The sequence below is a fragment of the Acomys minous genome (genome assembly GCF_964271855.1).
Source record: "Acomys minous genome assembly, chromosome: 13".
In the NCBI taxonomy this organism is placed as follows: domain Eukaryota; kingdom Metazoa; phylum Chordata; class Mammalia; order Rodentia; family Muridae; genus Acomys; species Acomys minous.
This window is the reverse complement of record NC_140495.1, coordinates 3189112-3204288: the sequence shown is the minus strand read 5'-3', so window position 1 is coordinate 3204288 and position 15177 is coordinate 3189112. Positions and strand designations below refer to the sequence as shown.

Genomic DNA, 15177 nt, shown 5'->3' with positions numbered 1-15177 from the left:
TCCAAGCCCCCATCTATGAGAGGAGATATACCATATATACCACATACCATGAACCATATACACCATATACCACATACCATATACTACACCATATATCATGTACCATATACACCATACACCATGTATCATATACATCACACACCATATACAATATATACCACATATACACCATGTACCATATACAATATATACCGCATATACACCATGTACCATATGCAATATATACCGCGTACACACCATGTACCATATGCAATATATACCGCGTACATACCATGTACCATATGCAATATATACCGCGTATACACCATGTACCATATGCAATATATACCACATATACACCATGTACCATATACAATATATATTGCATATACACCATGTACCATATACAATATATACCACATATACACCATGTACCATATACAATATATACCGCATATACACACCATGTACCATATACAATATATACCGCATATACATACCATGTACCATATACAATATATACCGCATATACACCATGTACCATATACAACATATACTGCATATGCACCATGTACCATATGCATATACACCATGTACCATATACAATATATACCACATATACACCATGTACCATATACAATATATACTGCATATACACCATGTACCATATACAATATATACTGCATATACACCATGTACCATATACAACATATACTGCATATACACCATGTACCATATACAATATATACCACATATACACCATGTACCATATACAATATATACTGCACATACACCATGTACCATATACAATATATACCGCATATACACCATGTACCATATACACCATGTACCATATACAATATATACTGCATATACACCATGTACCATATACAATATATACTGCATATACACCATGTACCATATATACCATGTACCATATACAATATATACTGCATATACACCATGTACCATATACACCATATATACCACATAACATATACACCATATACCATGTACCATTACACCATACACATGTACCATATACACCACCCAGCATGCAAGAGGTGTTGGGGTGATCTTTTGTGCACTGTGTAAAGACTGTCATCCCATTATTCAAATGCTGATGTCTGTGCCCAGAGAGTTAAGTACAGACTGGACTTTGGTCTTGTTGAGCGTCACCTGCCACAGTGTTTGTAAACATTGTTTGCCGGCACCTTCTGATTGGTTGAATACAGAGCTGAACACCTATAGCAAAGCCAAGAATTCTGGGCAGACATAGGACTCTGGGAAAGATTTGCCTTGGAGACACAGGGGATGTGGGACATATGAAAATGAAGATAAGGTAATGAGCCACGTGGCAGAGCGTACATTAATATAAATGGGTTAGCCTAGGCTATAAGAGCTAGTTGGGAACAAGAGTAAGCTAAGGCCTGAAGCTATTGCAAATAAGTATAAGTCTCCATGTCATTCAGAGCTGGCGCAGGCACAGAAAGTCCTTCCGGTTTTCAGAGAAAAGACTCAGAAGCTGGGCATGAGCACCCTGGTGCCCCGCCCCCTTCCCTTCCCAGGCCCTGGTGCCCGCCCCCTTCCCTTCCCAGGCCCTAGTTGGAAGATCTGAATAAGACAGCTGTTCCCTGACCGTGAGCTCAGGGAGATCATCTGTGTCACACTGTGACAGGCTAAGCACCTGTGATCTTTGTACACAGTCACGCACCACTGTTCATGCTTTGTATGAACAAACCATCATCAAATATAATGCTTTGTATACATCGAACAGCAGGGCAGGGTCATGACCTGGGAACAGAGTGTTGTCTAGCATACACAGGACCCTGGGTTTGATCCATCAAAAGTACAATAAATAGCAAATAAAATATGAGGACCACAGAACTGAAAAGTAACTAGCTTAGCTATTAACCCAGAGAAGAAACTGGCCTACCGTGATACAAGTTAACCAAATGTGGTGGCCCATGCCTGTGATCCCAACAATTAAGAGGTTGAGGCAGGAGGATCAGGGTGAGGCCAGGACCTGACTGAACTGTTAAGTGAGTTCCAGGCTACCCTGGGCTCCATAGCAAAGCTCTGTGTCCAAAGAATCAAACACACAAACAAAAAACCCTCAATAAATAAAAAAGGGAATGCACATTATGCATTACACAGCGGACTGCGCTGTGCTGTGGAGGACACAGGACTCTCCATAGAACACCGAGTCCCTCCTGTGCACACCCCACCCTGTCAGGGAGACCACAGCCTTGAAGCTATCCTTTCCATGGATGTTTTAAAACATTCCCACACATGCATCTCTGAACTTTTAAACTAAATATTTAAGCTATATCTTTTAAATTTTATTTCTTTTTACGTGGAAGGTGTTTATCTGCATGTATGTCAGTGCACCACATGTGGCCTGAGGCCCACAGCAATGAGATGCGGGCATCAGAGTCAGGAGCTGGAGGTACACGGCTGTGAGCTCACATGTGGTGCCGGGACCTTGAACCCCAGGCCTCCAGGAAAGCTGCCAGTGCTCCCAACCACTAAGCAATTTCTTCAGCCCCTAAGCTGTATCATTTACTGAAACTATATCAAACTCTGCAGACCATACAAGTGAGATAATATTTGGCCATGAAAGCACTTAGGGAAAATGTCCCCCTGCCAGCGGGTAGCGGGGCTTCCCGAAGCCTGCACGGCGCCTTCTCTTGCCTGGAGGAGACACAGAAACGTGGACAGGTTTGTTATAAACAAAGCCAGAGAACCTAGGAAATCAAAGTTCTTTGAAAAGCAAAAGCTCAACACCTCTATTCTCTTTAGATTACCAGCAAGCAAAGATGTTTAATGATCCTTGTAAAAGGGCGCAACAAATGCTTTTTATAATAACCTGGTTGGAATAGTTTCACAAATTTCCAAAATGGGGCATCATTTTCAAAACAAATATTAATTTGATGCAAAACTAAAAATTCGGAAGGAAATGTCTTTTTTTTTTTTTAAGGGTAGAGGTGAAGGTGAGATGGCTCAGCAGGTAATGTAATGGACCTTGCCACCAAGCCAGGCATCCTGAGTTCATTCCCAGGGTCCCGTGTGACAGAAAGAGAACAGACTCCTGCAAGCCATCCACTACCCTCCACATGAGCACACAGCCCCAAATAAATATAAAATTTCATTTTATTTACATAAATTATTTATATAAAAACCCAATAAATATTGAAGTCTCTGTCTTTTACAAGACAGAGAATGGGCAAACACACACACTGTCTCCTGCAGGGCGATTGCACCTTGGAGCTTGGACAGCAAGAAGCCACCTCTGGAATAGTCCACTACAGCCACAAGCGCCACCTCTGGACACAGTCCACCACAGCCACAAGCGCCACCTCTGGACACAGTCCACCACAGCCACAAGCGCCACCTCTGGACACAGTCCACCACAGCCACAAGTGCCACCTCTGGACACAGTCCACCACAGCCACAAGTGCCACCTCTGGACTAGTCCATCACAGCCACAAGCGCCACCTCTGGACACAGTCCACCACAGCCACAAGTGCCACCTCTGGACACAGTCCACCACAGCCACAAGTGCCACCTCTGGACACAGTCCACCACAGCCACAAGTGCCATCTCTGGACACAGTCCACCACAGCCATGAGTGCCACCTCCACTACAGTCACGAGTGCCACCTCTGGACACAGTCCACCACAGCCACGAGTGCCACCTCTGGACTAGTCCACTACAGCCACAAGTGCCACCTCTGGACTAGTCCACTATAGCCATGAATGCCACCTCTGGACATAGTCCACTACAGCCACAAGCCAGAATAAACTGCTTTCCATCATAATATTTTTAAAACATCTTTGACTTTAAAAATAATCAACTATCTGTGGTAACCATGGCAAATACAGGGCCCCGTGTGTGTCTGTGTGTGTGTGTCTGTGTGTGTGTATGTCTCTGTGTATGCCTGTCTTTGTGTGTGTCTGTGTATGTGTGTCTATGTGTGTCTGTGTCTGTGTGTGTATATCTGTGTGTGTATGTCTGTGTGTGTTTGTCTGTGTATGTGTGTCTGTGTGTGTGTCTGTGTGTGGGTATGTCTGTGTGTGTGTCTGTGTGTGTATGTCTGTGTGTGGGTATGTCTGTGTGTCTGTGTCTGTATGTCTGTGTGTGTGTGTCTGTGTGTGTCTGTGTGTATCTGTGTGTGTCTGTGTGTGTGTCCATGTGTGTGTGTGTCGGTGCAATTATTCTGGAGGATTTACAGATAAGCAGCTTTCATGCTAGACACCCAGGAGGACGGGCCCTGGGCCATTGAGGAGACTGAGACTGGAGCACTCTCAGCATTTCATCCATCCTTGGGATTTTCTAGTCATAGAAAAATGAATTTTTCTCTTTTTTCATGTCAATAGCAGCTATCTAGATGTTGAGATGATCTGCCAACTCTGAGTCCAAATGCTGTCTTCCGATGCTCCTTGGTCAGTGCACAGCCACGAGGAAAGTAAGAAGCCATAGAAAGTTGCCGGTGACCACAGCCCAGGGAGCCCCCAGCATCCCCACACATCCACAGACACCATGGACCGCAGAGGCAGCATCTCCACATTGGAGCGGACAGCAGGGCCAGATCATCAGCTGAAGAATGAGGAAAAGAAAGCGGCCCTGCCAGGGCTGGAGAGACGGTTCTGTGGGTAAGGGGCTTGCTGCCAGGCTGAGGGCCACTGCAGAGCTCACAGATCAGACCCATGGCAAGGCGGGAATGGCACTTACAGTTAGGGCAAAAACAGAAACACGCCTCACAGGAACATTCCTAGGGTTGGACAAGGGAGATGGGGGCGCACGCCTTTAATTCCAGCACTCTGGGAGGCAGAGGCAGGTGGATCTCTGCATTCCAGACTAGCCTGGTCTACAAAGGGAGTCTAGAGCACCCAAGGCTACTCAGAGAGAAATTCTGTCTTCACAGAGAGGGGGCGGGGAGAGAAAGGAAGAAAGAAAGAAAGAAAGAAAGAAAGAAAGAAAGAAAGAAAGAAAGAAAGAACATTCCCAGGGCTGAATTAAGCATTTGGTGATTTGCTTTATAGCGCAGTAAGATGCCATCTCTGCTTTCCTAACCGCACACTCCAAGAGCCATCAACAAATCATCTGACCGTCAGAAGGCTGCACACAGGTGGCAAGCCCCTAGTCTGCCAGTCCCTGCACTTCTATAATCCAGCAAGTCAGGACCTGAGAACCCAGCATGCGCAGTCAAGTCCCTGTCCTGGGCTCATCAACCGAGAGCCCTGCAGAAAGGACACAGGAGACACAGGGCGCAGCAGGCCGGCATCCAGCGGGGCCACCCCTTGCTTCCCTTTCTGTCTCATCCTGTTTGCTGGCCCAGTTCAATGGGATCTTCAAAAACTGAGAATCTGTGGGAGTGGAGAGGCAGCTGGGCGGGGGACAGGCTGCCGCCCCAGCAAGGTGAAGGAGCCATTAGCGGTTGGCTAGTCCTTGGTTTAAAAGTCCTGTTCAGTCATGGTCAAAGAGCTGTCTCCTTAAGACCCAAATTTCATTTATTTGAAGAAAATGTTTATATAAAGCTAATTTCTCGTGTCCCACATGTAATTATCTAGAATGTTCTATCATAAAGGGACACGGGTAACAGACTGAAGCAACCACTGCATCCATGTCCAGCTTACCCAACGCCTGGTCTGTTGGGTTTACTTCAGAGCAGGGCTGAGGGAGTCGTGCAGCGCTGACAGGGGCGTCACCTTCCCATTGCTGTAGAAAGAAGTCTCCTCACCCCCTTCGGGCACCTTCCATTCTCTATACACTCTAGAGCAAGCAGTGGTCCTTAACCTTCCTAAAGCTGCGACCTTTTAATACTGTTCCTCATGCTGTGGTGACCCCAACCATAAGATTATCTTGTGGCTGCTTCATAGCTGTAATTTTGCTGCTGTTATGAATCGTAATGTAAATATCGGATAGGCAGACCTTATGGGGGTCGCGACCCACAGGTCGAGAAACACTGTATTCGCGCCTCCTCAGACCACATGACCTAGTGCGAATGAGGCAGACCTGCTAGCACCTGCGTACAGCTCTCCTGCCTGTGAGAGTCCTCACAGGTGCTCTAAAGAGGATGGTAATGTCCTCCCACCCCCCACAACACGGCAAACCGTAGCCTGGAGCATTAGGAGGCACACAAGGCCAGTGCCCCCAGGTACTCTCTTTAAGAGCCTTGCAAAAAGCAGAGACACAGCAGCTCTGGGCCTCTCTCCACACCCGCTGTACCAAAGCAAAGAAATTCTGGCAAACAGCTGCAAGCAAATACCTCAGATGTAGGCGCAGTTTTAAAAGCTAAGTAATAGTAAGCCCGCTGTGACAGAGATGACTCGCGCATGTTTGGAAAATACTGAAAGGAATATTGTTCTCCAGATAAAGCAAGTAAAGCGTCCTTCACGGAGCTGGGTTAGGAAGACAGCTCAGTGAGCAACTGCTTACTGAGCAGGCATGAGGCCCAGCACCCACACCAAAGCCGGGCATGGCAGCCGTAGGCACGCCTGTAAGGCCCTGGCAACAGTGTCCCAGGTTGCTTTGCTGTGATGAGCCCCATGACCAACAACAAGTTGGGGGAAGAGACTTTTACCTTCCAGGTCACAGGCCATCACTGAGGGGTGGCAGGGCAGGAGCGTGAGGCAGAAACACGGAGAAACACTGCTTAGTGGCTTGCTTCCTCTTGGCTTGCTCAACTAGGCTCACCTGCCCAGGGATGGCACTGCCCACAGGCAGCTGGGTCCTGTTACATCACTAGCAATTAAGAAAATGCCTCACAAAAACAAAAAACAACAATAAAAAAGAAAGAAAAGAAAAGAAAATGCCTCACAGAAATTGCCCATCTGTTGTGGGCAATTTGTTAGTTGAGATCACCTCTCCCCCAAGTGAGGCTGGGGGTGTCAAGCTGACCCCCGGAGCTTCTATGAAAGACTGGAAGGCAGGGTCAGGGACGCCTACGAGCTCACTACAACCAGCAGACTCGGGGTTCCGAGTCAGGGCCTGTCTCCAAGAAGAACATGGAGAAGAGACGGGGGACACCCAAGGTCAACCTGCAGCCCCCACCTGTGCCAGAACAGGCAGGCACGTCTGCACCTGCACACGCTGCTCCGTGTACAGCCATGTGTCGCATTCTTCCGCATGAGCTCTGCAGACCTCGGGGACATTTAGGAAGCCTCTGCTAAGCAAAGTGGGAACGAATGTTCTCAAACTTTGGGTGCTAGCCTACCCTTCCGTGTCCAGGGCTGCAGGTGGGAGGCTGACTCGTCTCCAGTGGACATCACCCGGACACAGGAACTGGAAAAATATTTTGCTAATTTCTGGGGAGATCAACTCAGAAGCGATGTCTGACTTAGCAGCTCATGACCAATGGACACAAATTGCACAGATAACGGAGCCAGGGTGCGGCTTAGACAGGGACCCGGGGCCTTCCAGTGTCACAGCAACACCAAGAAGGTGCAAACAGGTACAGCGAGAAAAGCCGCGAAGGCATTCTAGGACCAGCCATGGTGCACACTAGGAAAATTCCTTAACTAGGAAAACAGCCCAAAGACATCTCATTCCTTCATGTGTGCATGCATGTGTGCATGCGTGTGTGTGTGTGTGTGTGTGTGTGTGTGTGTGTGTGTGTGTGTGTACATGCACATGTGGGCGCTCTCACGCTTAGACAACTCTCAAGAGTCAGGCCTCTCCTTCCATTGTATGGGTCTGGGGTTCAAACTCAGGTGAGCAAATTTGGCTACAAGCGCCTGTAACCACTGAGCCATCTTGCCAGCCTCAAAATACGATGTTTGCCTAAGTTCGCTATTGAGAACCAAGACATAGAAATGTGAAGGTTTTTCACATCATAATGAACCAGGCAAGTTGTTTTTAATTGTCCACAAACACCTTGATGAGGCAACCCTCCAGAAAGAGCAAAGAGCAGAACTGACCCTGGAGAGGTGAAGAGAAAAGGCCCTTCCTCAGTGTGGCCTCCATCCTTGCCGACAGGAGAGGAGCTGCGGGAGGGAGAGAGTCGGGAAGGAGGGGGGGGGGGTGGATGGGGTGGTGGGGGCGGGAAGAGCACACAGAAACACAGGCCACATATCTCCGTTCAAGACTAGAGACCAAGACTGTTCTAGACCTTAACATGTATGTGGTGTCGTTATGGCACACAGACCCTTGCTAAGAGACGGACAAAGCCAGATATATTGGGCTAGAAAGCCAAAGAAGATGCTCCAACATTATAGAGAGTGTTGGGTGACTGTTCGGGCAGTAAACTGTCTCAGTCGTTTCTTCATTTTCAAAGCTGCTAACCTGCACTTCCAGTTCACTCAGGTATTTAAGTTTTATCCCTTCTCAAGTCTCTGATAAGGTTGAAGACCAGATAGTTTAGTCTTACAATTAAGCTTAGTTGGTTAGGGGTTGGGATGCTTTTTGATCAAGATAGATGTTTTTAAGTTAGTAGAGATGAGATATGATAGATACTGATTTTCATTCAGAAATTTAGATGCACCAAGATAGGAAAGACATTTCAAGTTTGCCAAATATAAATAGCCAAGTCACTATGAACGTAACAGTTATGTAATTCCTGATTGTCTTATGGTTCTTCCTGCTGTATGTAGTTTATTTTATTCAGGTGTAATAATATAAATGTACATGTTAAAAAAGAAACAAAATAAAAAATGAAAAAGAAAGAGACAGACAAAGCACAAGTTACAAGTGGTGGCAGGTGGGCGGTGCCAGGATCACGGGTGCAGGTCGCTCGGCCACGGCTGCGATGTCCTAGACTTCAGGATTCACAGCTTGAGGACAAAGTGGAAACTGAGCACCAAAAGGTCCCCACGCTCACCGAGCCCCGATGCTTTGGTCTCAGACACCTCCATTCAGTGTGTGTTTAGCAACGTTGCCCTCCCCTCTAGGATAAACCTTCTAGAAAATCACCTCATGAGCTGCAGGCCTTTGCTCCTCCACAATGACAACAAGGCTGAAATGCCACCACACTGCCTCCGTGACACACTCTAACCTCCCAGCTCCAGGTGGTGAGCATCCTGCCTCAGGACACCCACAACACACACCAACTTTATGGGCCACAGCATCACTAGGAGGAGCTGTGTGTGCAGAACAGGAATGAACACAGCACCACTATTTGTTTTCATGTCTTCCCACATTGTCAAAAACAATAAAAGAAGAAGCAAGACTGAGTTTAAGCTCAGACGTCATCACAGAGACATGCGCATGGCTGGGCAGAGAGCGGGGTTAGACGTCATCACAGAGACACGGGCATGGCTGGGCAGAGAGAGGGGTTAGACGTCATCACAGAGACACGCGCATGGCTGGGCAGAGAGAGGGGTTAGACGTCATCACAGAGACACGCGCATGGCTGGGCAGAGAGAGGGGTTAGACGTCATCACAGAGACACGCGCATGGCTGGGCAGAGAGTAGAGTTAGTGCCCACAGCGCCCACAGCCTTCTATTCTCACCCACGTCCTTTTAAATGCTCAACTCCGTATCTGCTGAGCGTTTGCATGGGCTTTTTACACTGTTGGGGGCTGTCTCCGAACAAAATACATTATCAGGAGAGAATATATTTTCCCCCAAATGTCAATTTTTATTACAGTGAACAGATAAAAATATTTTTTAAAAGGTCACTTCCCTACAAACAAATGCCACTTAGGTTTTAACTCCCTCCTTCTCACACCCAATCCTGCAACGGCAGCAGCGTCAGCTGCACGTGACTCCTGCTACTCACCAGAATGGTTCCGTAGCTGAACAGAAATTCCTCTGTCACCACATGAGCTCGGAACACCTGAGGGGCGAGAGTTTCCATGGATTAGGGCTCCAAAGCCATGAGCAGATTTAGTCCAAGACAAACAGAGGGCAGAGTCTGGTCTCCGGGGAGGTGGCAGCTCCACTCTGGGGACAAGCATGGGGGTCCCGCCTCTGCACGTGTTACCTGAGACATGACCAGGTGGAGCACCACAGGCATCATGGGAAGGCACATCTTCAGCTGCTTCCCCTGGACCGTTGACGGGTGCTTTCGGCCGGACACATTTGCCAGGGCGTTGATAATGTCGCCTGGGAAGCACATCAGGAAGGTGTTGAGGTGAGAGACCACAGGGGGACAGGAGCCTCTGGCCAAGGCTCCCTCACAGCCCAGCAGCTGAGGCAGCTCACCTCCAACCTAAGTAGTGGGTGGCCACTGAGCCTTTTTAGTCACACTTTTTTTTTTTTAAAGTCAGGGTCTCAGGCAGCTCAGGCTGGCCTCCAACTCAATACATAGATGAAGATAATGCTCCTGCCTCCACAGCCCAGGTGTTGGATTGACGAGAAAGTGCTGGGGTTTCAGGTGTGTGCCACCATGTCTGGTCCTATGCAGTGCTGGATTCAATCTCAGGGCTTCTTACACCCCAGGCAGGACCTCCAGCAATTGAGCCACATCCCCAGCATGCCACCCCACCCCCACCTTATCACCCCACACACACACACACACACAGAACAGATGAACACTGGTAATGTAACACATTGTGGCCTCTAACCAAGAAGTTAACTTATAAATAGTTATGATACAGTAGTGGTCTGAGAAATTTATTTTTATTATTCAAATTGACTATTGTTGTTTATTACTTTAGAAAACTAAGTAAACAGATTATAAAATATAATTTGAAAAAGAAAAGAGAAAGAAATAGGATGAAGGAAATAGATCAATGTTCAAAGTTTTTAAGATGTATTTTTATTCTTATTTACTTGTGTGTATGCGCGCGTGCGCGCGCGCGCGCGCGCGTGTGTGTGTGTGTGTGTGTGTGTGTGTGCATAAGCATAGGACCCCCTTGAACTGGAGTACTGGAATTGGTTGTAAGCCACATTATGGGCGCAGGGAATTGAACCCATGTGTTTTGGACGAGCAGCCAGTGCTCTTAATTGCTGAGCCATCTGGCCAGTCACAATTTTCAGCACTTTTCTTGGCTAAACTGTGAGGTGCTCTCTTTCAGTCGTTAGTGAAGATGCCTCCTAACTTATTAGTAAGAGAGAGTTACTGGCAGCTATGACAATGCCATCATTACTCCCACATCTGTAGCTCTGTGTCTTCACTATGGTGGCTTGAATCTAATTGAATGTGCTGTGCACCTGTGGGAAAGCAGGGGCAAGGACTGGGACAGCCCAAATGCCGCCTTACAGCACTTCCAGTTCCAAAACTAACAAGCGAGGCATCCCCTTCAGTGCAGGCAGCACCCCTGTAGACGCCACAGCGTGCTCTTACCCCCCCCCCAGTGCAGGCAGCACCCCTGCAGACGCCACAGCGTGCTCTTGCCCCCCCCCCAGTGCAGGCAGCACCCCTGCAGACGCCGCAGCGCACTCTTGCCCCCCCCAGTGCAGGCAGCACCCCTGCAGACACTGCTGCATGTTTCTACATTAAAGACTCTCCTTCAAACTACCTAAGGTATCAGATGTTGAACCATCAAAGTCTGTGACATTAAATTTTAGCATTTCAAAATAGAAAATTAAACCTATATACACTTCTGGATGGTGGGGGTGGGGGGCTAAAGATCAGGAAACTTAGCACTTGGGGGGTGGAGGCAGGAGGATCAAAGACACCTTCTGCTACATTGTGAGTTCAATTCCAACCCACACTTTGTCTCAACCAAACCAAACAACAACAATAAAAACAAAATGGTTGTGATGGCACATACCTTTAATCTTAACACTCAAGAGGCAAGCACAGACACACAGATTTCTGAGTTCCAGGCCGGCCTGGGCTACATAATGACATCATGTCACAAACAACAACAACAACAACCAACCACACAGCTAACAAAACAAAAAATATGTTTTAAAAATTATTTTGTTAATAAGTATATTTATAGCTTTAACTTCAAGGGAAGATTATTTCTTAAGATATGGGCAGCTCACGTCTCAGCCTTTTGGCTGGGCCAAGGGCACATACAGGCAGAAACAAATTGTAAGGAAATTAACTCACACTGACCATATAAGTCCAGTACTAATTTGGGGGGGCATGGTTTTTGTTTGGGGGATTTTGTTTTTTCTATTTTGAGATCTGGGGGGAGGGTCTCAACCTCACTATGTAGCTGAGGATAACCCTGAACTTTCGACCCTCCTCTCTTCACCTCCCAAGTGCTGGATTGCAGGAAGGCACTGCCAGCCGCACTGGGTTACGCAGGGCTGGGCACGGAAGCCAAGGCTTCGTTTGTGTGTGTGTGTGTGTGTGTGTGTGTGTGTGTGTGTGTGTGTGTGTGTGTGTGTGTGTAAGGCGAGGCCGCCTGAACTACATCCTGGCTCCTTTCTTTTACTTGCTGTCTACCTCAGGTAGCACCCCAATGTAACACACTGTCACCCCTGTGACTGAAACACAACAATTATAGAACAGACACAGTGAACTTGTCTTAAAGTAAGTCGCAGAGTCAAGAGAAGTGTCTCTACCCTCCCCTGCAACACTGAGACAGGGGACTCTGATTGTGACAGCTTGCACAGGTCCTGTGCAAGCTCAGTACGGACAGACAGAAACCCAGACAGACAACAAGAAGACTGCTGTGTGGTGTCACCATCTGATGGCTGCAAAGAGAGCGAGAGTCAGTGCAGTGTTTGTTTAATAACAGGTCCTGGAGAAGCTGATTATAGCTCAGAGCAGGCCCCGGTCCCAAGGCTAGCTGGACAGTGCAGCCTTGACTTAGTGGGGAAAGAAAGAAAAAGAGGAGGAGGAAGAAGAAGACAAAAAGATGAAGAAGAAAAATCGAAGTTGAGTAGGAAGTGCTAGGGGGGTTGAGAGGGTGGGAAGGGGGGGTTGAGGGGTGTGAATATGTTCCAAACACATAAAATACTTAATTTTATAGAACAGAGGAGCAAGAATGAAGAAGAGGTGATGCCAGCAGCCACCCACAGAAAGGTAAGCCTGAAGGAGGCGGCTGTCATTTACCCAGGATCCTCGGCGGCTCCCGCACCACGTGCTGGATGAGGAGATCCAGGCACCTGGCCAGGTACTCGCTCCCGCTCTGCAGCTCCTTGCCAGGGGAGGTCTTCCTGCTGTCTCTCTCGATGTACATCACCAGCCTGCAAAGAGTGCCAGCCAAGGTTACTGCTCATGATAAGACAAGCACAGTGTCTGTGCTAAAATGCCACTGAGGAGAGTGTGTCCAGAGACAGTCCCAGCTGTGCTGACGAGCCAGACACAGTCCACCACTCCTGACAAGCTCAGACACTTGTGCAGAAGAAAATTGGGCTACATTAAGGCTCTCCCCTGCTACAAACAACACTCTGATTTCATTTGCCTCTGGCCAATGGAAAGACACACTCTCCAAGGGACAGATGGTGACCAACAAAGACACTTGTGCACAAAAGGCTCTCACTGTCCCAGGACCAAAGGAGAACCATTGGTAACAGCCCTTTTGTTGGTTGTTAATATTAAGCTTGCTTGGAAGCCCGGGACATTCAAATGAGCTCCTCTTCTTCTGGGAAACCGTGGGCACAGACTCAGAGAAGAGTGGGCAGCCACGGTTTTATTAACACATCTCTGTCCATTAGTTTGAGATGCCTGCAGTGTGCATGTGCCAGTGCATGTGTGTATGAGAGACATGCTATAAGCTGTCCTGATCATTCATGAAGCTCAGCATCTTCTCATATGTTGACAGACTGTCTAGAGTAAACGTGTGTGTGAAGGGCCCGCTAACTCTTGCTCCCTTTTCTCCTGGGTTCTCTGGCTGAGGAGCTCAGTATGGATTATCTGTGTGATAAGTGCTTTCCCCAGTCTATGCCTTAATTTGGAATTTGTTTGTTTCTTACTATGAATACAACAGAAGCCCCTAACTTTAAGTTAACAATATGTCAGTGTTTCCTTCATGGTAGAGCTTGTGGGTCCTGTCTGTTTTGCTAGAAGCTTCTCTGCTTCAGCTTTTCCCATGCAAACATGCTTATACCTACCTGGTCTTGCACAGCATAACTCAGGGTTATTTTAACTCCACCCCGTATGCATTTCAGAGCTAATATGATGATGTTGTTATCACTCTGTGTCACCTTAATTTGTATCTTTAATTACTGCCTTAACTTTTTTTTAAATCACTATTGTGCGCAGGCGCGTGCGCACATACACGGATGTAAGGACAACCTTCACCAGTTGTCCTTTCCCTACACATTTGCACGGGCTCCAGGGCTTGAGCTCCGTTCTCCAGACTTGCGTAGGCAGCATCACACGCTGAAGCATCTCTCTGGCCATTTCTTCAATTATTAATGGTGCAAATTATCTATCCCTGGTGTTAGAAATCTCTTTAAGTAGAGAGATGATTGTGTGTGATATGTACAAAATCACATCGGTTTTGCGAGCAAATAAGGTTTGCCTGTGGTTCTTATTTTATGTACATAGGTGCTGTGCCTGTGGGTGCAGGTGGTGGTGAGCCAGGATGTGGGTGCCGGGACTGAACCTGGGTCCCCTGCAAGAGCAGACATTGCTCTGCCTATGACTTTGAAGGGACAGAAAGGCTTCCAGATTATACAGAACTAAACTAAGTATTTGCTTCTGTGCTTTCTTTTCTTGCTTAGATTTAAACATATTTTCTTCCAGCTGTCTATGGTTTCTTTGGGGTATATAATTTTTAATCCATCTGGAATTAACTTTTGTAGAAGCAGGGAAAATAAATTTTCCCACACAGTTAACCAGTTATCCACAGTAAATTTTTTTAATCTCTCTTTTAAGATCAAAGCAGGTATTTTTTAATTTCACTAATTTCCATATTAACAGAGATGCCATGAGGGTTGGGGGGGGCAGTGAGGGGGAAAAAGCCTGACCCCTCAGGAGGCTCTCACACACAGCTTGCAGCACACCTCACTGTGAGTGCTATCCATCCTCTGAAGGAGCAAGCATTCCCATTTTGTCACTTGTCACCTCCATCTGACCACAGAGCCATTTGGAGAAACAGACAGACATTTGGGGGCTGTCATATCATCTCTGCCTGGTGCTGCCCGCTCACTTCCACACCAGTTCTCATGAGGATGGATGGGAGGGCTGACATGACCCGAAACGTGCTGAAATACAGACCATCAAGGGATGGTGGCGCTGACAGGAAGCAGAAAAAGTACCTGCAACGTACCAAACAGGTTGTCGCAGGCTGAGGGCAGGAGTCGGCCATCAGCGGCAGACAGGCCCCGTGGAGCAGCAGGGGCCAGGAAAGGGAGGACACAGCTCCACACAGACTTCAACAGTTCATCTTGTGCACTTTCCTA

The 15177-nt window shown here is 47.4% G+C and overlaps 1 protein-coding gene across 4 annotated transcripts in view; it reads right to left on the bottom strand.

Annotated features, from left to right (window-relative positions):
- Nucleotides 1-15177, bottom strand: part of ULK4 (unc-51 like kinase 4) — a 293347-nt gene that overhangs the window by 199972 nt on the left and 78198 nt on the right. For all 4 annotated transcript variants that reach the window (XM_084753198.1, XM_084753195.1, XM_084753197.1 and 1 more), the window contains exons 23-25: nt 12881-13014; nt 9905-10026; nt 9701-9757 (exon numbers count right to left, since the gene is read on the bottom strand). In XM_084753198.1, coding sequence (XP_084609324.1) covers nt 9701-9757; nt 9905-10026; nt 12881-13014 — 313 coding nt within the window. The remainder of the gene's footprint in view (nt 1-9700; nt 9758-9904; nt 10027-12880; nt 13015-15177) is intronic.